The sequence below is a fragment of the Pseudorca crassidens genome, chromosome 12 (assembly GCF_039906515.1).
Source record: "Pseudorca crassidens isolate mPseCra1 chromosome 12, mPseCra1.hap1, whole genome shotgun sequence".
NCBI classification, from domain to species: domain Eukaryota; kingdom Metazoa; phylum Chordata; class Mammalia; order Artiodactyla; family Delphinidae; genus Pseudorca; species Pseudorca crassidens.
In genome coordinates this window covers 18,098,993-18,126,179 of record NC_090307.1, presented here as the reverse complement: position 1 = coordinate 18,126,179, position 27,187 = coordinate 18,098,993, and the positions used below count along the sequence as shown (strand labels likewise).

The 27,187-nt window shown below is 36.7% G+C and overlaps 1 protein-coding gene across 7 annotated transcripts in view; it reads left to right on the top strand.

Moving 5' to 3' along the window:
- Positions 1–27,187, top strand: part of WDR7 (WD repeat domain 7) — a 388,004-nt gene that overhangs the window by 18,875 nt on the left and 341,942 nt on the right. For 5 of the 7 annotated variants that reach the window (XM_067698977.1, XM_067698973.1, XM_067698972.1 and 2 more), the window contains 11 exons: positions 2,637–2,808; positions 5,574–5,680; positions 7,248–7,326; positions 10,756–10,930; positions 17,416–17,492; positions 18,331–18,450; positions 21,976–22,121; positions 22,472–22,574; positions 24,900–25,032; positions 25,281–25,529; positions 26,449–26,669. In XM_067698977.1, the coding sequence (XP_067555078.1) occupies positions 2,650–2,808; positions 5,574–5,680; positions 7,248–7,326; positions 10,756–10,930; positions 17,416–17,492; positions 18,331–18,450; positions 21,976–22,121; positions 22,472–22,574; positions 24,900–25,032; positions 25,281–25,529; positions 26,449–26,669 (1,569 nt within the window). In that variant the 5' untranslated portion in view covers positions 2,637–2,649. Of the gene's footprint in view, positions 1–2,201; positions 2,306–2,636; positions 2,809–5,573; positions 5,681–7,247; positions 7,327–10,755; positions 10,931–17,415; positions 17,493–18,330; positions 18,451–21,975; positions 22,122–22,471; positions 22,575–24,899; positions 25,033–25,280; positions 25,530–26,448; positions 26,670–27,187 lie in introns of all 7 variants that reach the window. The other 2 variants (XM_067698974.1, XM_067698978.1) reach the window with 2 other exon arrangements.

The window sequence follows — 27,187 nt, the reverse complement described above, 5'->3', positions numbered from 1 at the left end:
AATTGCTTTTTGGATAATTAATTTTAGGCTATGTTCTTTTATTTTATTTATTTTTTTGCAGTACGTGGGCCTCTCACTGCTGTGGCCTCTCCCGTTGCGGAGCACAGGCTCCGGACGTGCAGGCTCAGCGGCCATGGCTCACGGGCCCAGCCGCTCCGCGGCACGTGGGATCCTCCCAGACCGGGGCACGAACCCGTGTCCCCTGCATCGGCAGGCGGACTCTCAACCACTGCGCCACCAGGGAAGCCCTAGGCTATGTTCTTTTAAAAGGACATTTCCCTGCTATGAGTTGAATTGTGTTCCCCTAAAATTCGTATGTTGAAGTCTTAACCTCTAGTACCTGAGAATGTGCCCTTATTTGGAAGTCTTTATAAAGGTAATCAAGTTAAATGAGGTCATCGGGGTGGGCCCTAACCCAACATGGCTGTGTCCTTATAAAAAAAGGGAGAGACGTGTACGTAGGAGAACACCATGTGAGCATGAAGTTGGCCTTCTACCAGCCAAGGAGAGAGGCGTGGATCAGATCTTTCACTTCACAACCCTCAAAAGGAACTAACTGTGACACCACCTACTTTCAGACTTCTAGCTCAAGAGCTATGAGACAACAAATTCTGTTTTTTAAGCCACTCAGTTTGTGGTCAGGGCAGTTTTTAGGAAACTAACACAATGTATTCCCTTATGAAGATTGTTAATTGCCCTTAATGAGAATTCTTCTCAGATTCTGATTGACTGTCAGTTCCTGATTTTCGTTAGAATGTGGATTTGTTTTAGTTTCTGGAGAAGCTGAGTTAGAGATGGATGTGTCTTCTTGTGTTTTCCAATACCTTTATCATGTTATGGGCGATTATTTTCACTTGTTTTAAGAGCTATGAAATGTATTCTTATTCCAGGTTTCCTTGAGCTCCTTGTCACTTGAATACCAGAAATTTCTTTCCTGTTACATCAGAACAGACACGTCTCCCTGTCACACACATATTCCTTAGTGCTGAATCTGTGTATTTGCATTCTCTTCGAGCTGGGCATATGCATCGAATACGAGTGCTCAAATATCGAGATAAATATTCTTTCCAGATCTCACCATATTGTGTTAGATGCTGTGAGCTTATTTAATTGAGAGAAATCTTTGGTGATATAGCTTAAAAATGAATGCTGTCACCATGGAAGAATGAACTCCTTCCAGATTCTCTTTTTGAGAAAGTCACTGTTGGATATGTTATTCAGCCAGGAACATGCTGTACCAAATTTGTTAAAGTTGGCTCAGTGCTTTGTTTCATTTTCTGATATTAAATAGGAATATGGAAAGAATTGTTAATGTCATAGTAGTCTATGAACTGCTGAACATGATACATAAATGGTTTTATAAATAGGAAGGGAACTTGGAATTTTTCCCAAGTTGTAGCAAACAACTTTTACCTGTAGCAAACAGATGAAGTTTTGGGGGAGGCAAATTGATGAAAGCCATGAATTCTAACAAAAAATAAAAGATGTAATATACATAGACTGCGTTTGGTAAACATCATTCATAATGTTTTACTTGCCTAATTTTCTTTCCAGGGAAAGGGATTTTAGTTTTAGTTTTATTTATTTGTTTAAAGAGTGTAAGTAGTGGATTAAAGAAAAGACTTTTGCTAAAAGCAACCAGCAGTAGGACCATGGGTATTAAACTAGTTTCTTTCATAGAAAGTGGTTACTCCTTTAAGTGTCTCTGAAAATTTCTTAGGACAATCTTAGCGTTCTAAAGATTGTTGCCACGTAGAAACCAAGCCTATGAGTGACTCCTAGTGTCTCATAAAGTCTGGCAGAGTCTCTGTCTTATATGGAGCCCTCTCTGATTATTCCAGTTTTCATGTCTCTTGAACTTCTCTGAACTAGTATTTAAGTCTTTAATCACACAGTTTGTAACACCTAAATCTAGTTGTTTCACTAACTAGATCTTAATTTTGTCATATGAAGGAATAATTCATTATATTTGTGCTACAAACAGGGTACTCTAATATACACTGCTTAATTGATTATTCATCTCAAATTTAAACACCTTTACCAGAACTAAATTTTTATTATTCAGAAATGAGTTTAAAGTTCTTTATCCCTCAGGTTTCAGAGTTTAGAATAAAAGACGTTCGTGACTTTGAGACATAATAGGTTTGTACTAAATACGGTGAATGAGTTTCTCAGTGGGCAGTATTCTTTTTAATGTTTAGGACACTGTCAAAAACTCTCAGTTTTTCTTGGACATTGCTAACTATTATTGGTTTGGAGACTTAACAAGATTTGGAGACCTCACTTGCCTTGGTAGCGTAGCAGGGTGAGTAAGACCCCGGGTTCTAAGTCAGGCTGCCTGGGTCTTGACTGGGGCTCCATTTCTTCCATTTACACTTTGCAACTCTTTATGACTCACTGTCTTTACATGTGAAAGAAGAGTGCTAATAGTACTTACCGTGTGATTTGTTGTGGGGATTAATTGAGATTTTAATTAGATTTTATATACTTTTATGTATGTGTCTGTTTTATTTATATATATAATGTTTAGAGGAATTCTTGGCACTTAGGAAGTTCAAGTTGGCTTCATAAGAAAAATGTGTAATATGTTTTAGAAGGAAGTATAACATTTGACATTATTCTTATAACATTTCCAGGTTTGAAAGCACAATGGCAGGAAACAGCCTTGTTCTACCCATTGTTCTTTGGGGTCGCAAAGCACCAACCCACTGCATCTCAGCAGTACTTTTAACAGATGATGGGGCCACGATCGTGACTGGATGCCATGATGGGCAAATATGTCTCTGGGATCTTTCAGTAGACTTGGAAGTGAGTGTTTGAAGTGCCTATTGTACTTTTCACATATAATAAACTACTTAACAAAAAATAACACAGTTCCAGAATAATTTGACCTCATAATATATCTTCTGTGAGATATATTTTGACTAAAATTGGTATTCAGAATGATTATTTACATGATTCATCAGAGTTGACTTCTGCTGGCTTTTGGCTTGATTTTCAATTATAATATCTATCCTACCTGGCTTAATATGTTACATTTAACATTTTTCAGAAAATTTCTAACCATATTGAAGGAGGTTTCCAAAAAAGATATTAAAAAACAATTTTGAGCATTTATACCTTCTAAGGTCAATGTCTTGAAGAGAGCAAAACTTTTTGTAAAACTGTTTGTAAATTTTGTCATATTTATTTTAAAAGTCGCTGTGTATTTTTTGCCATCCTTTACTGGTGTGGAATGCTCAGTGTGCTCTGCTTCTAACACTAACATTGATGTTAGTGTTTACTCTTAAGAACTGACACATCACATCATTTTATTCTAAACATCACACCTTGCCACTGATAACTGTCACTTTTGAACTGTGGTCTTTGATGATGGATGGTTTTTTGAATATGTTGAACAGATTATCTTTGTACTGATTATGTGTGAAATGTTTATTAGTTAATAACTACGACATAAATTTTTATGGGATATGGTGAGATATAGATAAAAGGTATAAATGTAACAATATGCCATATTTTTATTTTTCCTCCAGTTATATTAATACTTACTGTGTGAAGCCTCCAACTTTGTTCTTTCTCAAAATTGCTTTGGCTATTTGGTGTCTTTTATGGTTCCACACAAATTTTATCATGGTTTTTTCTATGTTTCTATTTCTGAAAAACACCGTTGGAATTTTGGTAGGATTGCATTCACTCTGTAGATTGCTTTGGGTGGTATGGACCTTTTAATAACATTAATTCTTCCAACCCAAGAACGTGGGACATCTTTCCCACGTTATTTATTTCTTCTTCCACTTCTTTCATTAGTGTCTTATAATTTTCAGAATACAGGTGTTTCACCTCCTTGGTTAAATTTATTTCTAAGTAATTTATTCTTTTTGATGCTATTGTAAGTGGGATTGCTTTCTTAATTTCTCTGTCAGATACCTTGTTGTTATAGAAACAACTGATTTTTGTATGTTTATTTTGTATCATGCAACTTTTCTGAATTTGTCCATTAGTTCTAACAGTCTTTTGGTTGGAGTCTTTAGGATTTTCTACATATAAGATCATGTCACCTACAACAGAGACAATTTTACTTCTTCCTTTTCAATTTGGATGCTTTGTTTGTTTAGTTTTTTGCCCAATTGCTCTGGCTAAGACTTCCAGTATTATGTTGATTAGAAATGTCAAGAGTAGCTATCTTTGTCTTGTTCTTGATCTTAGAGAAAAGGCTGTTAGCTTTTTACTGTTGAATATGATGTTATCTGTGGGCTTGTTGTATATGGCCTTTATTATGTTGGGGTACATTCCTTCTATACCCAATTTGTTGAGAGTTTTTAATCATGAAAGGATATTGAGTTTTGTCAAATGCTTTTATTGCCTCTATTGAGATGATTATGTGATTTTTATACTTCATTCAATTATTTTTGTTCATTTTTCTAGATTTTGGTGGGAATACAGTCAGTTCTAGTTACTCTATTATGACTGAAAATGGGATTTTCTAGCAAAGCCATGTACATTGAAAATAAAACTAACAATTGGTAAATTTGATTTTCTTGGGAGAAATTAAAGAATTGACCAAGAGCATTTTTTTTTTTTTCCCCAGTGGAGGAACACAGAGTCTCTGTATAGAAATGGGGTTGGATGTATGAGAAAATTTTGGATGTATGAGAAAATTTTGGATGTATGAGAAAACATTCTAGGCCTGTTCTAACCATAAACAATGATTGTATTTTTCTTTTAATTATAATTATGCAAAATAAGGCTAAAGTGATTTTGATTCTTTGCAAAATGGATATCATGAAAGGGGCTTTAAAGGTATTAATCATATTCCGTTTTTTTAAACTGGGTATTGAGTATGTGGTTATGTATTTTTTTTATGTCTTGTACATGTGTTACAAATATTATTTGTATGTATTAAATGTTTAAGAAAGATATCCTGAAATTACTTAAGGCCTTGAAGTAACCTGAAATGATAGCTTGCAGTTTGGTACAGAGTAGATGAATTTGGGGGCTGATTGCTAGACTATTTTAGAATAGTGGGTATTAAGCCGTCCTTTCATAAGGCACTATGGCACTAAATCATTAGTCTGTGAAGGTCAGTCTGGTTCCTGATAGTCAACATTGATATCAGCTTTTGGTAGGGTACCTATTCTCTATTTTTTGTGTTTGGGGATGTCAGTCTAGAGACTCTAAATGTACTTTCAAATCATGCAAAGTATTATTTTAAAAATAGGTGAGGTTAAATTATTTTATATACTAATACACATTCTTAACCTGATTTCTCAGTGTATTGGAGCTTAGTGCTAAACGCTGCCCTGCTTTAAATCCTGGTTCCATCATTCTCTGCGTGATACTGGGCAAGTAATATCACCTCTTGGTTTTCCACTTTTGACTTTAGAACTACGTGGTGGGATGATTGTGCGCATTAAATTGGTGGGCGTCAGTGTTTTGCAGCTCTTAGTTTTTGATGTTCTGAGCAGTTCTTCTCAAATCTGTATCTGTATATTGTACTGAATATTTAACAGGATTCCTAAAAATGATTACTTAAAAAATTTGGTACTAATATCAACATATTTGTGTATTTCTAGGTTAATCCTCGAGCACTGTTGTTTGGTCACACAGCTTCAATCACCTGTTTATCTAAAGCTTGTGCTTCTAGTGACAAACAGTATATTGTGAGCGCATCTGAGAGTGGGTAAGTATTTTCATATTCACTTTTCTCCTCATAAGTCTGTACTGCAAATAGTACCACTGTATTAGTAAGTAGGAATTTTTGTTTTTCTTTTGGGGTGTCTTTTAAATAAATGCCTCAGTTGTTTCAACATAAAGATATTTGAAATATGGTTTTCAAAATGAATTTTATCTTTATTAATGATTTTTATAATACTTTGTATTTTATTGTAATTTATGATTATGTTTTTGCCTTGCTTTTGAGAAACTCAGAATACCATAAAATTTAAAGAATGATCATTAATCCCCAAGGCATTTTTGCTGAATTGGCCGACAACTCTGAGAGTTTTAAAAAACCTCAGTGATGCTAGGCTAGCATAAATTTGGAAGACGAAGCCACGCAAAAGTTTAAACAGTTATATTGATGTACATTAATGCACTAATATGGCTACATGTATTCCTAAGGCTCAGAATAGAGCTTGCTTTTAGAGACGTAAGTCATTGAACAGTATTTGTAGGGTCTAGAGTGTGGGGAATTAAAAGAAAAAACTTTTAGAGTGTTTAGAAAATTGTATATTTACACAATATGTTATTGAAGGGAGTTGGGGAACTGGAAGAGAATTATTTAAGAACTTGTCCCTTCTACTCCTCATAATTTATGAATTTGAAAAGAACCTTGTATAACTGAAAGGCAGCAGCAGGTGAAAATATAGTACCTTTTGGCCAATTAAAGGATAATTCATATTAGAGTGAATATTCTAAATAGATCGGGTGAATTTCCTTTGAAAAATTTATACCATATGAGATATAGGAAAAGACATCTTAAAGAATACCCTAATATCAGGATCATTACATTTTATTAATGTTGTCTTCTGTTAAATAAATCTTAAATTTATTTCTTTAAAATACAAGACATATTGACATTTCTAATTTCAAATGTTGTATCTTTAGTGTGAGATAAAGCTTTTTTCTTTTGGTATGCATGCAATAAAACTTCTGCAATAAATATGGAATTAAAACTGGAATATTATATTTAATTTGCAAAGATTTGGAATTCAGTTGACCTTAAGTTTTGCTTTTTGCAGTGCTAAGTTTTCTAGTAGGTTGATAACCGATGGAAAATTGCTGTGGTTTAAATTAAAAGTTTATTCCTAGTTTTTGCCACTTGCCCTTCATATATCACTTAGGGCTGTGCTCTGCTTCATAATTCTCCTTGCTTTGAGGCTGAGGGTGAAGGAGCCGCCGCTATCTGGTATAGAGGCAGAGGAGGAGAGTTCTGGAGGGTCTCATATCAGTTCTGTTCAGAACTACTCAGAAGACTCCACCAACTAAAAGGGAGCCAGGAGGTGCAGTCCTCCCAGGTGCCCAGAAAGAATGTGGATCAAGGTGGGGGTGGTTAGGTTGGAGGGGAGTTTAGGACGGTGGGTGGGAGGACCCGAATTTTTGATGAACAGCAATAATGACTATATACTATCAATACTTTTTCAGAAATATGTCAGTTTTAATGGAAGATTAATTTTCAACCACTGTGACAAAGTTGAACAGTGCTTCCAAAACTCAGATTTAAAGTCAGCTGTTATCTTATTTTATAGAGAGATGTGCCTCTGGGACGTGAATGACGGCAGATGTATTGAATTTACAAAATTAGCTTGCACACATACTGGCATACAGGTTAGTATCAATTTCTGTAACTGGCCAAGTCAGCACAATTTATTATAGGTGTACAATTGAAAAAATGTTTTTTAAACATTGAGTCTATATTTTTATATGAGAAGTGGGTGGGGATGGGTAATAGGACAGGAAGACTAGAATTAGAGTAGTAAAAGTATTTTTCATAAGACAGTGTAGTGGGGGAGGAAAACAAAGACGAGGAGACTAATGTTGAAAGATGTAACGTAAGCCATTGTCACTGCTGCTTCTGCTCTCTCTATCCTGGTTACCCAGGTGAGAGACCTTTTACTGGTTGGGTAAGTGTTCTAGATCCTAAATAATGGAATTCTCTCTTGCTAAAGCCTTGGTGATTCCCCTCATGATTGACACAGTCCATTTTGGGGATGATACCCTTTTCCTTGCTTGTGCAGTTGGTTCTTGAGTTCGTGTTTTGACTTCACAACTCTGTAAAAGAAAGGACCATTTCATATGACTGGCTGACACAGGAATTTGCACAGGAATTTATAGCTTCTCACTTACATTCCTGGTATTCTTCCTTATTCTTTCATAACTGTCAAATTCTTTGTGCTTCAAATTACTCATCATTTACTGTGTTGAGTGTTGGGAAATTACAATGTATATAGAAAAATGTGATTTATGTTCTCAATGGGGAAGAAGAGGGAAGAGAAGAGAACTCACATTTATAGCAAATATTATATAGGTGTTTCTTGTATGGTTTCTCATTTAGGCCTCCCCACATCCTTACAAATTAGGTAAGAGTATATCCTTTTATGTATAAGGAAGCTGATAGCCGGAGTGATTAAATGACTTGCCCCAGTCTCACAGTGAGTCATTCCTGGCACTAGGATGCCAAACCAGCTTTATCTGACTCTAGGGACTGTTCTTTCTGTTACATCATACTGCCTCCCTTAAAACAAGTAAAATCATTTGTTGAGAAAGAAGACCTTCTGTGCTAACACAAGTTAGACAAGCAAAGGAAAATTTTCACAGATGGTTAGTGTGATATAAATCTTTGGTGACTACTTATTACCCTGGCAAAGTCCTTTTAAAAATTGCTTCTTCAATGCTGTTACGGCATATACTTTTTATTTAAAGGGCCTGTAGTATTTATTTTTTATCATATGAAGAATCATCAAGATTTATAAAGAGAAAAGGGATAATAAAATCATTTAGATTCATTGACTTTATAAATAATTTAATTGGAAAATTATAAGTATCAAACTCATTGGATATAAGTATTTTAACTGTTGTATAATTTTATGATTTAAACACTTCTGGTTTATATTTTAGGAAAAATTATCTTTATTCAATATATTTTCAGTGCCTGCTATTTATCGGATCCTGTATTAGGCCTTCTGTATTTAGATGGGCAGCCATCTCTAAGTAGAAGATGCTTTCTGGCATTTACTAATGTGTGTGACAGGTGTTTCCTGGGTGATCCTCACCCTCTCAGGTTCAGAAGCAGGGTTTTTAAAAAAAAATTTGTTTATTTATTTATTTCTTTTTGGCTGCGTTGGGTCTTCATTGCTGCGCGCGGGTTTTCTCTAGTTGCGGCGAGCAGGGGCTACTCTTCGTTCCAGTGCGTGGGCTTCTCATGGCAGTGGCTTCTCTTGTTACAGAGCACAGGCTCTAGGCGCGTGGGCTCAGTAGCTGTGGCTCGTGGGCTCTAGAGCGCAGGCTCAGTAGTTGTGGCGCACGGGCTTAGTTGCTCCGTGGCATGTGGGATGTTCCTGGACCAGGACTTGAACCTGTGTCCCCTGCATTGGCAGGCAGATTCTTAACCACTGTGCTACCAGGGAAGTCCCCAGGTTGTTCTTATATATGTAGAAATGATGAACCTTGATGGCATTGGCACTTACTGAAATCATAAGGAAGTGCTAGCTTATTAAATTATCACGTGGGGGCGTCCCTTTTTAATATTTGGAAAACCTGTTTCTCCATTAGGGGCACCTTTCTTGCCCGTATCAAAGTGTCTTGGAAGCTAAATCAGCGTCCGGAAGATGGTTTGAGAATATAACTTTCAAGCAAAAGTGAGAGGCATTTAGTCAGGCATGTCTAATAAAATATCCCTGCCCTCAGGACAGAGCTCTTCTCTAGTGACTGCGGTGCACGTGGCTTTCCTGGCTGGTGCTGAGTGAGCGCTGACAAAGTTTGCTTACGTGCACCCATCCCTTTCTCCTTCACACATCCTCCCCTTCTGTGGGTCAAGGCTACCTATGGTCGCATTATTATATGCATGCGAGAGCCTGGCAGTCCCTGGGAGCCCAGATCGTGTGTTATGGATCAACCTGAGATCTGGAGGTCCCCCCATGATAGTCTACATTTTATTAGACTCCTCTCTGGGGTTTAGTGGTGCTACCTTGCACTTAGTTAATGTGCTCCGTGCTCAGTGCTCATGTTTAAGAAGTTGTGCTCTTTGTGCAGGGGACTTCATAGTTGAGAAAAGATTGTCTTCCTTCACATGCAACGTTGAGCTCTGAGAGTGGGTGGATGAGTGTGGGAGCAGACTGGACCTGGGTTTCTTACTTATCTCCCCAGTTGTGGAGTGGTTACAGCATTGCCCCTTGTGTGGTGTCTAGCTTGCCCTCATGTGATTTATATAAGGTCCAATCCCTTGAAAGTAGTAGTCTTCTTTCTAAAAATCCTCTAGGAGAATCATTCCACTAAGAGAGTCACGTTTTGTTTTGTTTTTTTTGAGGCTAAGGGAATTCAGAACCTTTGATAAGTTGTTGGTCTTAGAGTCATTCTTTCTCTGCTCTTTGCTTGATGGAAACTCATCTTATCCTTTTTAGTTATTCTTGGCATGAGTAACATCATTGTACTGGTTCTTCCTCTATTTTTTCTTCCACAAAGTATAAATGTGCACTATGAGAATGGTTTATAATGGTTGTTTCACACTCTAATTTAAAATAACACACTTAGATTACTCAGAATTTACTTCTGAGAATATTTGAACAGAATCATCCTTGCTTCTAAATTTTATTTGGTCATAACTAGTAATTATAAACCTATACTCACTGATTCTCATTCATCTCGAACTCATATTATTTTTGTGACCCACGTGGGCTACACTTTTGCTTTGATTTGTGAAGCTGATTTTATTCAGGTGTTTTATTAATTCATTCAACAACTCTGTTTTAGATGCTACAGGAGGACAAAAAAGAATTATCATGAATTCTGCTCCAAAATAGTTCAAAAAGGAAGATAAGATATTAGGAAGAAAATAATTTTGTTAGATATTTTGAATATTAATGTAATTTGATGTCTGCACATGTGTAGACCTGTGTATATGTAGATGCATGTAATATATACCATATAGTACATGTCTGGAAATATTACTGGAGAAATTGAGCATCATAATAAGCTTGGTGAATCCATGTGAATCAAGTATCTCAAGTAAAGAACATTTAAAAATCTTCTTCCTTTTAGTTCTACCAGTTCTCTGTTGGAAATCAGAGAGAAGGAAGGCTTCTGTGCCATGGCCATTATCCTGAAATCCTCGTGGTGGATGCCACCAGCCTTGAGGTGTTGTACTCCTTAGTATCAAAGATCTCTCCAGATTGGATTAGCTCCATGAGTATTATTCGATCCCATCGAACACAAGGTCAGTGTGCCCTTTAGGAGTTTCTACACTGTGACTGAATGGTTAGTTTACTGTAGAGTTGTATGATGTGTCACATGTTAATATACTTTGTTATATTATATTCTTAGGTTTAAGAAATGACTTCTCTCATGATTTATGGTCTGTCTCTACTTTCATAAAGGAGTCTTTGATTGAATTAAGATTTAAAGTGTTACATTATCTCCATTCCATGGAATAGATCACTAGTTTATGGCTGTCTTAGAGTGTGTCAGTGATTTTCTGAAGTGGAAGAAGAATGTCTTAACCCCTTGGAGGTATGGTGGGAGGAACTGTAGTTTATCTGTGTATTTCTTGGGCCCGGTTTTGTCACTTGCTGAAGAGGCATAGGAAGTGTTTCCATTTTTTGTGGAGATGATGAAAATGGAGGGGATTACACACAATTAAATTTAATGAAAGGTCCTGGTAAGTGCTTGGTGTGTAGTTGATGCTCAAACAAATACAAGTATGTTTTCTTCATTTCTGTTGAAACCTTTCAGTAACAATCGTGAGAACGAAAGTAAAATTGTTCAGGACAAGAACAGTAATTAATACTGAACATGTATATTCCTATATGTCTCTTTTGGAGCATTTCTTTCCCTCCCAAATGCCTCATAGTTGTGTGCTCTTCTGTAAAGGCTGACCTGTAATTAGCACCACTGCCACCGCCGTGAGACTTCGTTTACTGAGTGCTCACAGTATCGGGCGCATGCTGAGCGTTTACATGTGGTAACAGTTCTCACAGCACCCAGTGGGATAGGTACAGTTGTCTTAGGATGTGTGGATGCGGAGATGGGTGAAGTGTAGCATGGTGGAGTCTTTACTTAAGATCACAGAGCAAGTCTGTGGCTTACTGGTGCCCAGATGGACCCCAGAGCAGTTACTTTCCCACTGTGTTACACCACCTCCATTGGTGAACTGCCTTCAGTTTCATGGGAGATTTCCTTTATTATCTCTTATGGTTGGAAATCAGCACATAGCTTTTTATTCAACAGCCATTCAGCAGATATTTATTGAGTGCCTACTGTCTTCTAGGCACGAAGGATTGAACTACTGAAGGGACTCAAATTCTAGTAAGGGAGGATAATATATGTAAACAAATGGCAGTTCAGGGTGTGAAATGTGATGAGATAGAGAAATAGCACAGAGGCTAGAATTAGTGAAGGCAGTGAAGGGGCTTTGAGGGCAAGTAGGAAGGCTGCCCAGATTAGATGAAGTCTCTAAAAATAGTTTGTACATAGGTACAAAAAGCATTACCTAGGTGTGTGTGGGAAATCTCCACATGTGAAATATACATGTACACACTGGTCTGAATAGGATAGAATGTAACTTGAATGGAAAATTTTGTGCTGTGCATGCATTTCTAAGTGTTGTCAGTTTATAATGTTGCTAACATACACAATTTTTAATCTGCTTTACCCTATTCTAGTGTGTAGATATTTGAGAATTTTAGATATATTGGTATGTTGCACTTTTACAGTAATTGACAGGCTTGTGAGTAGTTGTTCTAGCTTCTTCGTACAGAGATTGTGGAATTGTAATCAGTGCATTTCAGTGCTTTACCTTGCCTATGGAGCCAGGCAGTACAAATAAAGTTTATACTGAAATGTAGCAAACACTGTTTTTTAAATAACAGTAATAACTTATTTTTATTGATGTGTTGAGGGCTATACCTGTGCTGTGTCTTAATTCTCATAACAGACCATTAACGTAGGCACTGTCATTACTTTATTCATTTACATTTGCTTACAGATAAGCAAATTGAATTTAGGATAGGTTAGTTAAGTTATGCACCGTTCGTTGGTTAATTAGTGAAGAAAATGTGATTTTAACGCATACTCCCTCACTCTGGAGCCTGCATTAGACTGCTATCTAATGCCCCTCCTCTCGGAGTTCACGAATATTACTGTCGTGCTGTGACTGCTCCCTCACCCGAAGCTGATGAATTTGGGTTTTATGTCATGTCTTTCTCTTGATCATGGCCTATGGAGGGTGTGGTGTGCAATAAAATGGCGGGCAAGGGAGGTGGGGTAAGGGGAAATGTGTGCCCTGAAGAAAGAAAGTGACTGTGCTCCCCCATGACAAATAAATAAAAGTGAACTTTGAAGAATAAAAGTTGTGTGTTTGATTTTTAGTTTATTAAATTCTTAAATTTTTTTTTAAAAAGTAATTTTTTAGCATAGTAATCAAGAACACTTGAAATTATTAAAACTTGTAAGTTAGAAATAAATGAAGCAGCTAAAAAAAACTTTTCCTTGAACTGCAAATTTTTGATCATCTTCATTAACCTGTTTTGAAATCAGTTCTCCGTTATTTCTTAAAATATAGAATTAGGTTTTCATGCTAATTGTAAAACATGCTATTATTTAATTTCATTAAAGCAAACCACACAAGGGAATCCCCATAAGGTTAACAGCTGACCTTTCAGCAGAAACTCTGCAAACCAGAAGGGAGTGGCAGGACATATTTAAAGTGATGAAGGAGAAGAAACTACAACCAGGATTACTCTACCCAGCAAGGATCTCATTCAGATTTGACAGAGAAATTAAAACCTTTACAGACAAGCAAAAGCTAAGAGAATTCAGCCCCACCAAACCAGCTTTACAACAAATGCTAAAGGAACTTCTTTAGGCAGGAAACACAAGAGAAGGAAAAGACCTACAATAATAAACCCAAAACAATTAAGAAAATGGTAATAGGAACATACATATTGATAATTACCTTAAATGTAAATGGATTAAATGCTCCCACCAAAAGACATAGATTGGCTGAATGGATACAAAAACAAGACCTGTATATATGCTGTCTACAAGAGATCCACTTCAAACCTAGGGACACATACAGACTGAAAGTGAGGGGATGGAAAAAGATACTCCATGCAAACGGAAATCAAAAGAAACCTGGAGTAGCAATTCCTGTATCAAACAAAATAGACTTTAAAACAAAGACTGTTACAAGAGACAAAGAAGGACACTACATAATGATCAAGGGATCCATCCAAGAAGAAGATGTAGCAATTGTAAATATTTATGCACCCACCATAGGAGCACCTCAATACATAAGGCAAATACTAACAGCCATAAAAGGGGAAATCAACAGTAACACAGTCATAGTAGGGGACTTTAACACCCCACTTTCACCAATGGACAGATCATCCTTAACACCCCACTTTCACCAATGGACAGATCATCCAAAATGAAAATAAATAAGGAACCACAAGCTTTAAATGATACATTAAACAAGATGGACTTAATTAATATTTATAGGACATTCCATCCAAAAACAACAAAATACACATTCTTCTCAAGTGCTCGTGGAACATTCTCCAGGATAGATTATATCTTGGGTCACAGATCAAGCCTTGGTAAATTTAAGAAAATTGAAATCGTATCAAGTATCTTTCCTGACCACAACGCTATGAGACTAGATATCAATTACAGGAAAAACTCTGTACGAAATACAAACACATGGAGGCTAAACAGCACACTACTTAATGAGCAAGAGATCACTGAAGAAATCAAAGAGGAAATCAAAAAAACCTAGAAACAAATGACAATGAAAGCACAACCACCTATGGGATGCAGCAAAAGCAGTTCTAAGAGGGAAGTTTATAGCAATACAATCCTACCTTAAGAAACAAGAAATATCTCAAATAAACAATCTAACCTTACACCTAAAGCAATTAGAGAAAGAAGAAAAAAAAACCCCAAAGTTAGCAGAAGGAAAGAAATAATAAAGATGAGATCAGAGATAAATGAAAAAGAAATGAAGGAAATGATAGCAAAGATCAATAAAACTAAAAGCTGGTTCTTTGAGAAGATAAACAAAATTGGTAAACCATTAGCCAGACTTATCAAGAAAAAAAGGGAGAAGACTCAAATCAATAGAATTAGAAATGAAAAAGGAGAAGTAACAATTGACACTGCAGAAATACAAAATATCATGAGAGATCACTATAAGCAACTATATGCCAATAAAATGGACAACTTGGAACAAATGGACAAATTCTTAGAAATGCAAAACCTTCCGAGACTGAACCAGGAAGAAATAGAAAATATGAATAGACCAATCACAAGCACTGAAATTGAAAGTGTGATTAAAAATCTTCCAACAAACAAAAGCCCAGGACCAGATGGCTTCACAGGCGAATTCTATCAAACATTTAGAGAAGAGCTAACACTTACCCTTCTCAAACTCTTCCAAAATATAGCAGGGGGAGGAACACTCCCAAACTCATTCTACGAGGCCACCATCACTCTGATACCAAAACCGGACAAAGATGTCACAAAGAAAGAAAACTACTGGCCAATATCACTGATGAACAGAGATGCAAAAATCCTCAACAAAGTACTAGCAAACAGACTCCACAGCACATTAAAAGAATCATACACTATGATTAAGTGGGGTTTATCCCAGGAATGCAAGGCTTCTTCAATATATGCAAATCAGTCAACGTGATACACCATTTTAACAAATTGAAGGAGAAAAACCATATGATCATCTCAATAGATGCAGAGACAGCTTTCGACAAAATTCAACACCCATTTATGATAAAAACCCTGCAGAAAGTAGGCATAGAGGGAACTTTCCTCAACACAATAAAGGCCATATATGACAAACCCACAGCCAACATCGTCCTCAATAGTGAAAAACTGAAAGCATTTCCACTAAGATCAGGAACAAGACAAGGTTGCCCACTCTCACCACTATTATTCAACATAGTTTTGGAAGTTTCAGCCACAGCACTCAGAGAAGAAAAAGAAATAAAAGGAATCCAAATCAGAAAAGAAGAAGTAAAGCTTTCACTGTTTGCAGATGACATGATACTATACATAGAGAATCCTAAAGATGCTACCAGAAAACTACTAGAGCTAATCAATGAATTTGGTAAAGTAGCAGGATACAAAATTAATGCACAGAATTCTCTGGCATACCTATACACTAATGATGAAAAATCTGAAAGTGAAATTAAGAAAACACTCCCATTTACGATTGCAACAAAAAGAATAAAATATCTAGGAATAAACCTACCTAAGGAGACAAAAGACCTGTATGCAGAAAATTATAAGACACTGATGCAAGAAATTAAAGATGATACAAATAGATGGAGAGATATACCATGTTCTTGGATTGGAGGAATCAACATTGTGAAAATGACTCTACTACTCAAAGCAATCTACAAATATAATGCAATTCCTATCAAACTACCACTGGCATTTTTCACAGAACTACAAGAAAAAATTTCTCAATTTGTATGGAAACACAAAAGACCTCGAATAGCCAAAGCAATCTTGAGAGAGAAAAACGGAGCTGGAGGAATCAGGTTCCCTGATTTTAGACTATACTACAAAGATACAGTAATCAAGACAGTATGGTACTGGCACAGAAATAGATGTATAGATCAATGGAACAGGATAGAAAGCCCAGAGATGAACCCATGCACACATGGTCACCTTACCTTTGATTAAGGAGAAAAGAATATACAGTGGAGAAAAGACAGCCTCTTCAATAAGTGGTTCTGGGAAAACTCAAAAGCTGCATGTAAAAGAATGAAATTAGAACACTGCCTAACGCCATACACAAAAATAAACTCCAAATGGATTAAAGACCTAAATGTAAGGCCAGACACCATCAAACTCTTAGAGGAAAACATAGGCAGAACACTCTATGACATAAATCACAGCAAGATCCTTTTTGACCCACCTCCTAGAGAAATGGAAATAAAAACAAAAATAAACAAATGGGACCTAATGAAACTTAAAAGCTTTTGCACAGCAAAGGAAACCATAAACAAGACGAAAAGACAACCCTCAGAATGGGAGAAAACATTTGCAAATGAAGCAACGGACAAAGGATTAATCTCCGAAACATACAAGCAACTCATGCAGCTCAATATCAAAAAAAAACAAACAACCCAATCCAAAAATGGGCAGAAGACCTAAACAGACATTTCTCCAAAGAAGATATACAGACTGCCAACAAACACATGAAAGAATGCTCAATATCACTAATCATTAGAGAAATGCAAATCAAAACTACAATGAGTTATCATCTCACACCGCCCAGAATGGCCATCATCAAAAAAATCTGCAAACAATAAATGCTGGAGAGGGTGGAGAAAAGGGAACCCTCTTGTACTGTTGGTGGGAATGTGAATTGATACAGCCACTATGGAGAACAGTATGGAGGTTCTTTAAAAAACTAAAAATAGAACTACCATACGACCCAGCAATCCCACTACTGGGCATATACCCTGAGAAAACTAGGGGGAAGCAGCTGCATAGCACAGGGAGATCAGCTCGGTGCTTTGTGACCACCTAGAGGGGTGGAGTGGGATAGGGAGGGTGATGGAAGAAAACAAAACAACAAAAAAAGCAAACCATGGTCCATGTCACTGTTGTAACCATATTATTGTTTAAAAAGAAAGCATGTTGTGCTTGTAACTGGCTGCTTCTTCCTTCTTGGTGTAGAGGACACTGTGGTGGCGCTCTCAGTGACGGGCATCTTGAAGGTGTGGATTGTTACCTCGGAAATAAGTGGCCTGCAGGTGAGACAAATGAGGCTGGAAGTCAGTTCTCTGTTTCTGTTCTTATGGAGTCTTACATTTTAGGCCCCTTCTCTTTTTTACTTAAAGAGGAAGGAAAAAGCTATTCTTTTCAATAGTCTTATTGACATAGTATAGAAGAGTCCCCTAGTATGCTCTCTCTGTACGTGAATTTTTTTTTTTCCCTTTTGAAGATAGATATCTGCCTTATCAAGGATGCAAAACAGAGAAACATGCAGTGCAGGATCTGAAGTAGAGAAACACAGAAGAGGATTTTCCTCGACTGCTTCTGTTTAAATTTGAAGTTAAAAGGTAGTTTGCTTGATGGGGAAAAAAAAAAGCAAATGACCACAAAGAAGATATAAAGCAGGTTTTAGTCCTCTGAGTTCTTTGGACTTGAATTCCTTGTTACTTTTTAGCAATAAGAAAGGCAGATCAATTTTCTGGCAATATAGATAGTAATATCTTCAGTTAGGGAAATTTTAGACATTGAATCTGGGAGAAAGTGCAGGAATTGATGAGTTTTTTTTAACCTACAAGCACATGTAACTATAAAAGTTAGGATTGACTCAAATTTTTATCATCTGTCATTGCCAGTGATGACACTCTGACTCACATTAGTATTTTAATCTTAAGTAGCTTTGTAGCAAAGATGTTGTACCCAGATGATTTTAGAGTATATCTTTGCTGCTTTTTACTACCTTGGTTCTCACGTGAGGGGCTAAATTGATGAACATATCAAGAGATGCCTTTATTTCATTTTGTTTTCTTTATCATTGTGTGATAATTTTAACTGACGACCCAGCCAATCCTAAAGTTTTACAGATCTTTCTCTTTTCAGGATACTGAGCCAATATTTGAAGAGGAGTCCAAACCAATTTATTGTCAGAATTGCCAAAGCATCTCTTTTTGTGCATTCACACAGAGGTCGCTTCTGGTTGTGTGCTCCAAGTATTGGAGGGTAAGATAACTACATAAGTAAGAAATTGTATTTTTGCCCTTCGTGATATTGGTCTATCAGACTTCCGAAGAAAATTGTAAGGCGGAGCTTGGTGTTAGAATATTTGAGACATTTGGTCTGATTTTGATATCATATTTTGAGGTATGGAATTTGGCTGTATATAGTTGTCTTTTTTGTTTTGGTTCATAGAATGATTCAGTTAATGGTTGTTAGTTCTATTGATTTTAATTTCTGCCTTTTGCTACCATATTTTTCATTGTCTTGTCAGTACAGCATGGGCCATGGTGGTGAGTTTTCTGCAAGTTGGCTGTATCTTTGTAGGTTGTTATTATCCCAATTGCCATTCTTTTCTGACATTTTGGAGTTGGCAAGGTCTTCTTCTGTCACTAAAGAGCTAATGATGGAAGGTATATATTACTTTCACATTGCCAGACTTTAATATTTCCATAATAGGAAAAGAGCCGTCAAGTATTGATCACTTGCTCTGCTCTGTGCCTAGCATACTTTTCAAAGCTTTCCATGTATTATTTGGAAAAAACTCTCCAAGGGGTGGTATATTAGTTATCTAATCCTGCGTAACAAATTACTTCAAAAGTTAGTCACTTAAAACAACAAATATGAATCATCTGTTTTTGGTCAGGAATTTGGGTTTCTGTGGGTCAGGAATCTGGGCATGGCTTGGCTGGGTACCTCTGGCCCAGGGTCTCTCGCAGACTGTGTTGAAGATTTCGACCGGGATGACTACCTCATCCCACGGCTCACCTAGGAGAGGGTCCTGCTTCCAAACCTACCTGGTGGTTGACAGGCCTCAGGTCCTACTGACTGTTGGCTGAGACCTTAGTTCTTTGCCATGTGGGCCTCTCCATTAGGACAGCTCACAACACAGGAGCTGCCCTTCCTCAGAATAAGTGAGTCAGAGTGACTTCCTTGGTGGTCCTGTGGTTAAGACTTCATGCTCCCAATTCAGGGGGCACAGGTTCAATCCGTGGCCGGGGAACTAAGATGCCACACATGCTGCACAACGTGGCCAAAAAAAAAAAAAAGTGAGCAAGAGAAGGTGTAGCCAAGACCCACCTAATCTTAGAGCTGAGATCCCATTACCTCTGCCACATTCAGTTCTCTAGAAACCGTCACAAAAGGCCACCTGTACTCAAGGGAGAGGACTACCTGAGGATCCTAATACTACCAGGAGTCAGGGATCGGTGGGGCCGTTTTGGAGGCCGCCTGCCACGGCAGGGATTGTGGCTTTGCCCATTTCGCAGATGAGGCAGCTGAGGCGTAGAGGGGATAAATAACTTGGCTAAGGTTATACAAGTGGTGGTGGTTGTACAAGTGACTAAGGTTATACAACTCAGGCAGCCTGACTGCAGCAGCTGCTCTCATTACTACTGCGCTATCCTGTCTCAGAGTGGACAGCCTTACCATATGATTGTTGTTTGGGAATAAGATTAGAGAAGAAAAGCTAGCAGCTGCTTAGTTGTAGTAGGCCATATGGGATCCTTCCTTTGTCTTAAAACTTAAAACACATCCAAATAGAAATAAAACAAAGTGCAAGAGGATACAGTGAAACATATACACCCTTTTCCCCCAGGGCACTTCCCTTCCCCTCCCCAGAGGCAGTAGCTAATACCAGTTTCTTGTGTGCCCCTTGTCACCATTTTATAATCATGTGAGATCAGCCTTCTCTTAAGTGCACACACAAGAGTGAAAAGACTGGATGAATGGTACAGGATAGAATGCCCAGAGATAAACCCACGCACATATGGGCACCTAATTTACGACAAAGGAGGCAAGAACATACAATGGAGAAAAGACAGTGCTTCAATAAGTGGTGCTAGGAAAACTGGACGATTACATGTAAAAGAATGAAATTAGAACACTACCTAACACCATACACAAAAATAAACTCCAAATGGATTAAAGACTTAAATGTAAGACCAGATACTATAAAACTCTTAGAGGAAAACATAGGAAAACACTCTTTGACATAAACCACAGAAAAATCTTTTTTGACCCACCTGCTAGAGTAACGGAAATAAAAACAAATATTAAAAAATGGGACTTAATTAAACTTAAAAGCTTTTGCACAGCAAAAGAAGCCATTAACAAGACAAAGAGACAACCCTTAGAATGGGAGAAAATATTTGCAAATGAAACAACAAAGGATTAATCTCCAAAATATACAAACAGCTCATGGAGCTCAATATCAAAAAAACAAACAATCCAGTTAAAAAATGGGCAGAAGACCTAAATAGACATTTCACAAGGAAGGCATACAGATGGCCAAGAGGCACATGAAAAGATGCTCAACATCACTAATTATTAGAAAAATGCAAATCAAAACTACAATGAGGTATCACCTCACACTGATCAGAATGGCCATTATCAAAAAAGCTAGAAACAATAAATACTGGAAAGGGTGTGTTGAAAACGGAACCCTCCTACACTGTTGGTGGGAATGTAAATTGATACAACCACTGTGGAAAACAGTATGGAGGTTCCTTAATAAAACTAAAAATAGAACTACCATATGACCCAGCAATCCCACTGCTGGGCATATACCCTGAGCAAACCATAATTCAAAAAGAGTCATGTACCACAATGTTCATTGCAGCTCTATTTACAATAGCCAGGAGATGGAAGCAACCTAAGTGTCCATCATCAGATGAATGGATAAAGAAGATGTGGCACATATATACAATGGAATATTACTCAGCCATAAAAAGAAATGAAATTGAGTTATTTGTAGTGAGGTGGATGGACCTAGAGTCTGTCATATAGAGTGAAGTAAGTCAGAAAGAGAGAAACAAATACCATATGCTAATGCATATATATGGAATCTAAAAAAAAAAAAAAAGTGGTACTGATGAACCTAGTTGCAGGGCAGGAATAAAGAGGTAGACATAGAGAATGGACTTGATGACATGGGGTGGGAGGGTGAAGCTGGGGCGAAGTGAGAATAGCATCGACGTATATACACTACGGAATGTAAAATAGTTGGCTGGTGGGAAGCAGCAGCATAGCACAGGGAGGGAGGCTTAAGAGAGAGGGGATATGGGGACATGTGTATGTATATGGCTGATTCACTTTGTTGTGCAACAGAAACTAACATGGTATTGTGAAGCAATTATACTCCAGTAAAGATGTATTAAAAAAAAAAAAAAAGACAACCAAAGAGTGAGAGAAGATAGCTATGGTGTACACTATGATGAGGGACTCGTCTATTATTGATAAAAAACAACTTCTACAGGTCAAGAAGAAAAACACCGACAACCCAATAGGAAAACGAACAAAAACATTTCACAAGAGAGGAAAGCCAGGTGACCAGTAAATGTATAGAAAGGTGTTCAGTTTCATTAATCGTCAGGGAAATGCATACGAAAACAACATGTAGATGGTATTGCAACCCACCAGCATGACTTTCTCAGTTACTGCCAAAAAGAGGTTTTCAGTTTTTACATGGTTAAGTTGTCTTATTTTGTTTTATGGTTTTTAAAACGATTGTGAATCTCTTATTCCTCGTAGGTATTTGATGCTGGGGACTACTCCCTGTTGTGCTCAGGTCCGAGTGAAAATGGACAGACGTGGACTGGAGGTGACTTTGTCTCGGCAGATAAAGTCATCATTTGGACTGAAAATGGGCAAAGTTATATTTACAAACTACCTGCCAGGTATTCAATAAATAATGTTAGGACTTTAATTGAAAGCAAAAGTTTCCAAATTTGGGGTATAACCTGAAAGTATGAAAATGTAGAAAGTATAAATATTTAATTTAGGTAAAAAACTTGAGAACTTAAGTTAGATTTGTAATTGAGGTTTAACTTCTAAGCACAAAAAATTAGGTGGAGTTTTTATTTGAAGTAGGGTATGTTAGTAACATTAATTATTTAATTTCACGCCGATACTAAATTAACTATAAAACATCCATATTTTGTCCATTGTCAAAAAAAGTCATCATATGGTATGATAAAATAGTTAATGTCAGTATTTTTACTGAATGTTGTAGTTTTCTCATTTTCAGTTGCCTTCCAGCTAGTGATTCATTCCGCAGTGATGTGGGGAAAGCAGTTGAAAATTTAGTTCCTCCGGTACAACATAGCCTCTTGGATCGAACAGATAAAGAGGTAAAATTCTTCAGGTATCATTTATAATTGGTAGTTATGTTGAAAAATTTTTACAACTATATTTATTGGTGTCTTTGGTAGCTAAGCATTTGAGAGATTCAGTACAATTCAAGGCTGTGTGTTAGATACTCTAAAACATTTTGACATGGTCAGTTATTATAAGCACAGTTTTCAGATTTGCTTATAATACGCCTATAATGTAGCAGTCACTTTTCTCCAGGAATAAAAATGGTCTTGTACTGATTACAAAGTGGCAATGACTTTTTGATAAAATTCATATTGATGGTATAAATTGATTTTATACTCATGCAGTTATAAACATAGTGAGAGATGTAATTTTAGAAGCACAAAGATAATTATGTAATAATGCTGACTGATTATTATTTGAACAAGGTATTGCAGTATCTCCCCAAAACCATGTAGTGATTTAAATCATTAGGCATTAGAAATAAAGAAAAAAGACATTTTTTCCCCTATAAAAACCAAATTTATTATGACTTCTAAGAACCTACTTAATATCAATTTAAATTTGAAATGCACTTAGTACTGGGTTTTCAACTCTCTATTCTTTGAGCATTAAGAAAGAAGCTTTGGTTTTGGAAATAAAGTTTCCTTTACTCAAGTTGTAGGTTTCCACAGCTTTTTCATTCTGAACATTTTGTTCCATCTTTGTGTGGAGAGATGGCGAGGGGAAGGGAATTAATTTTTACGTGAATATTTTGAATATATAGAATTTATATATCCATGTACAATTAAGATCCTCTATGACCTGTCCTTTAGTCTCTTAACTTAAACTCCTACTTACTGCTCTCCAAACGAGATAGTCACTTCTACTTAAATCAAGAGATAATGACTTATGTAAAAAACATACATGATGGGATTTCCCTGGTGGTCCAGTGGTTTGGACTCAGCACTTTCACTGCTGGGGCCTGGGTTCAGTCCCTGGTCAGGGAACTCAGATCTTGCAAGCTGCTTGGCCCAGCCAAAAAAAAACAAACAAACCATGAAACAAAACAAATACATGCCATGTTTCTTTATGTATCAGCTCCCCAATACATTTTAAATTAAAATATATGTACTGTGTGGTGTTAGATACACATTGAAATATGAAATACTGGTTATTACAGCTGTTGTAGCAACTTTTCCTAGTTAAGCATGTTGTTTATCAATTAAAACTTTTAGTAATTTTCAGGCTTTAAGTTAAATCAAGTAATTAACTATGCTTAATGCATATAATTTCTATAGGATAATGCTTTTTAGGAAACAACTGATACCGAATACGGATTATCTGTTAACAATATGTTTAAACACTGAAGTCTATTTTTTTTTTTTTGCGGTACACGGGCCTCTCACTGTTTTGGCCTCTCCCGTTGCGGAGCACAGGCTCCGGACACGCAGGCCCAACGGCCATGGCTCACAGGCCCAGCCGCTTCGCGGCATGTGGGATCTTCCCGGACCGGGGCACGAACCCGTGTCCCCTGCATTGGCAGGTGGCCTCTCAACCACTGCGCCACCAGGGAAGCCTCCTGAAGTCTATTTTTTACTGCTTTTTAGGATGAGCTTCTATGCTTTAATGCTCCAGTTTTAGTATATTAATAATCTAAACTTTAAATTTAGGAGTCCACCACTATTTAGTATTTTCAAATAAGTGGTCTCACTGAAGACACAGGATCTTAAGCAGAAAAATAATTTGTTTTAAAAATGAAAGTATGCACAACACCCTAATGAATGGTTTTTGTTCCTAGTAGTTTATAGCAAACATACCAGGCTAGGTTCAAGTGGATTATGTAAATGTCATCAAGTTTCATGCCATTAGTTGAAAAATATTCTCATAAAAAAAAAAGAGTCCTCTAGTTGTACAAGCTTGGTAGTTTAGATTTGCATCTACTCTTGGAGACTAATCAGGGATGGGCAGAAAGCTCAGATTAGCCTGTTCTCCCCTTTTGACCTTTTAAGTGGAGAATTTTCTTTTTGGTAATGAGGGGTATATCTTTGTATTAATTGCTTAATAGCAGACAAATAATTGCATTGTGGTTTTTATAAAGTGGAGAAAAAGAATAAAAATATTAATTCTAGAGAAAGACTATAAATTTAGTTTTCATTTGTGTTCTATGTACCGGATTTGGGTATTAGTTGATATGTGTTTCAGTGCTACAAAATTAATTAAAATATTATTGAATACTCATTCTATAAATGCACTTTTTTTTTTAAACTCTGGTACCGAGGCAAAGTACTTAACACCCTAATCTGAAAAAATGTTAATGTGTGGAATATTTTGTTTAAAAAGATATCTAAGGGTATTTGAACAAATTTTTTTTTTTACAGTTGCTAATTTGTCCTCCTGTTACTCGGTTCTTCTATGGATGTAAGGAATACTTCCACAAACTATTGATTCAGGGTGATTCTTCTGGAAGATTGAATATTTGGAACATATCAGACACACCTGATAAACAGGAAGGTACAGGAAGTACTAGTAAATCACTTGCAGTAATTTCTCAATTTTTTAAATTTAACAACCTAAATACCGGCCACTGTGTAGCAAATTCATAATGTACATATGTCAATTTCTTCTTAGAATTATAGTTGATGACAGTTATTCTTTGGTATATTACTGAATCATCTGTAAGCACATTTATTTTTATATGTTTAATGTTTTTTCTAAAATACTTAAATGTTTTTCTTTTGTACCAAACAAAACCTCCACAGAGCTGGAAATGACAACTTCTGTTAGTTTGCAAGAGGCATTTGATAAACTGAATCCTTGTCCTGCCGGAATTATAGATCAGCTGAGTGTCATTCCCAATAGTAATGAACCTCTGAAGGTGACCGCAAGTGTGTACATACCAGCCCACGGGCGACTCGTTTGTGGCCGTGAAGATGGAAGCATCGTTATTGTACCTGCCACGCAGACAGCCATAGTGCAACTGCTGCAAGGGGAGCACATGCTCCGCAGAGGTATCCTGAAGATCTCCTAGTGTCTAAAGTGTTTTGAGAACTCTGTAACCATGAACTTGACAATGTCTACACTCTTTGTTTTTAACAAATACAATGAATCCGTGTAGTTGTTAGTGTGCAATGTAGTTGGGAGAATTTAATGTGCAGTTAATAAAATACACTCCAGTTGACCCTTGAACAACTCGGGGGGTTAGGGGCACTGACCCTCTGCACAGTTGAAAATCTGCATGTTACTTTACAGTTGGCCCTCTGTATCCTTGGATTCAATCAGCTGCCCCTGTGTAGTACTATAGTAAACACTTACTGAAAAAAATCTGCATATAAGTGGACCTGTGCAGTTCAAACCTCTGTTGTTCAAGGATCAACTGTACTTAGTGTCTATTATTGGAATAAACACCATGTAATGACTGTAAATAAAGAGGTATCTAATTTTATCTCTTTGATATGTGTTAATAATTCCATTTATTATTGGGTACCTATATAGTGTAGTAGTAATTATCATATTATCAGTAATACTGGTAATCTTTTAGAACAATGCTGTCCAGTAGAACTATATATGTAACAATATAGGTGATTTTCTAATAGGCACATTAAGAAAAGTAAAAATGAAGCAGGAGAAATTAATGTTAATAATATATTTTCTTTAACCTAGTACAGCAAAACTATTTTCATTTCAACTTGTAATCAATATAAAAATTACTAATGAGATATTTTACATTTTTTCGGTGCTAAGTCTTTGAAATCTCATGTATATTTTACATTCGTAGCACATATGAATCCACTCTAGCCACACTGCAAGAGTTCAGTAGTCTCATGTGGTATGTAGCTACTGTATTTCTAGAACTACAGAGCAGTTCTAGAAAACTAGAAGCCTTTTCAATGATAAAATGTATAGCTAAATCCAAAACCTCGTTCACAGGTTGGCCACCTCACAGGACACTCCGTGGTCATCGGAACAAAGTCACATGTTTGTTGTATCCGCATCAGGTCTCAGCTCGTTATGATCAAAGATATCTGATATCTGGAGGCGTGGATTTTTCGGTCATAATTTGGGACATTTTTTCTGGAGAAATGAAACACATCTTCTGTGTCCATGGTGGCGAGATTACTCAGCTTCTGGTTCCACCTGAAAACTGCAGTGTAAGTTGATCATGAAAGATTATTTCACTGTGGTGGAGTCAAGTTGTGTTGCTATCAGGCTTAATATAAGTGAAATCCAGAGTAACTTAAAATGTGACAGGAGAATTAAAAAATCCTTTTAATTTAAAAACTAAACAGTGGTAATGTGATGTTTAGACAAAGTTACAATTATTACCACTGGGCACATAGACGTAGAAGATGCACATAGTTTTTTTCCTGTTATTAGCTCCTAAATAGCTTGTCCCCGAAATGTAGTAGTAATTTAGAATATGTTTACTGAAGTTTCAATTTTTTGTTCTAAAGTAGTTTAAGTATCCCCAAAGTCATTCTCTAATCTCATTATTTTCAGCTTCATCTGAGCAAAAAGATAGTAAACGTATACTTTGGTAGTTTGAAGCAAAATACTTCTCATTACTTATAAATAGAGTTCGTTTATTTTGATATTTTTTTGTGGCTGCGCCGTGCAGCTTGTGGGATCTTAGTTTCCTGACCAAGGGTCAAACCTGGGCCCCGGCAGT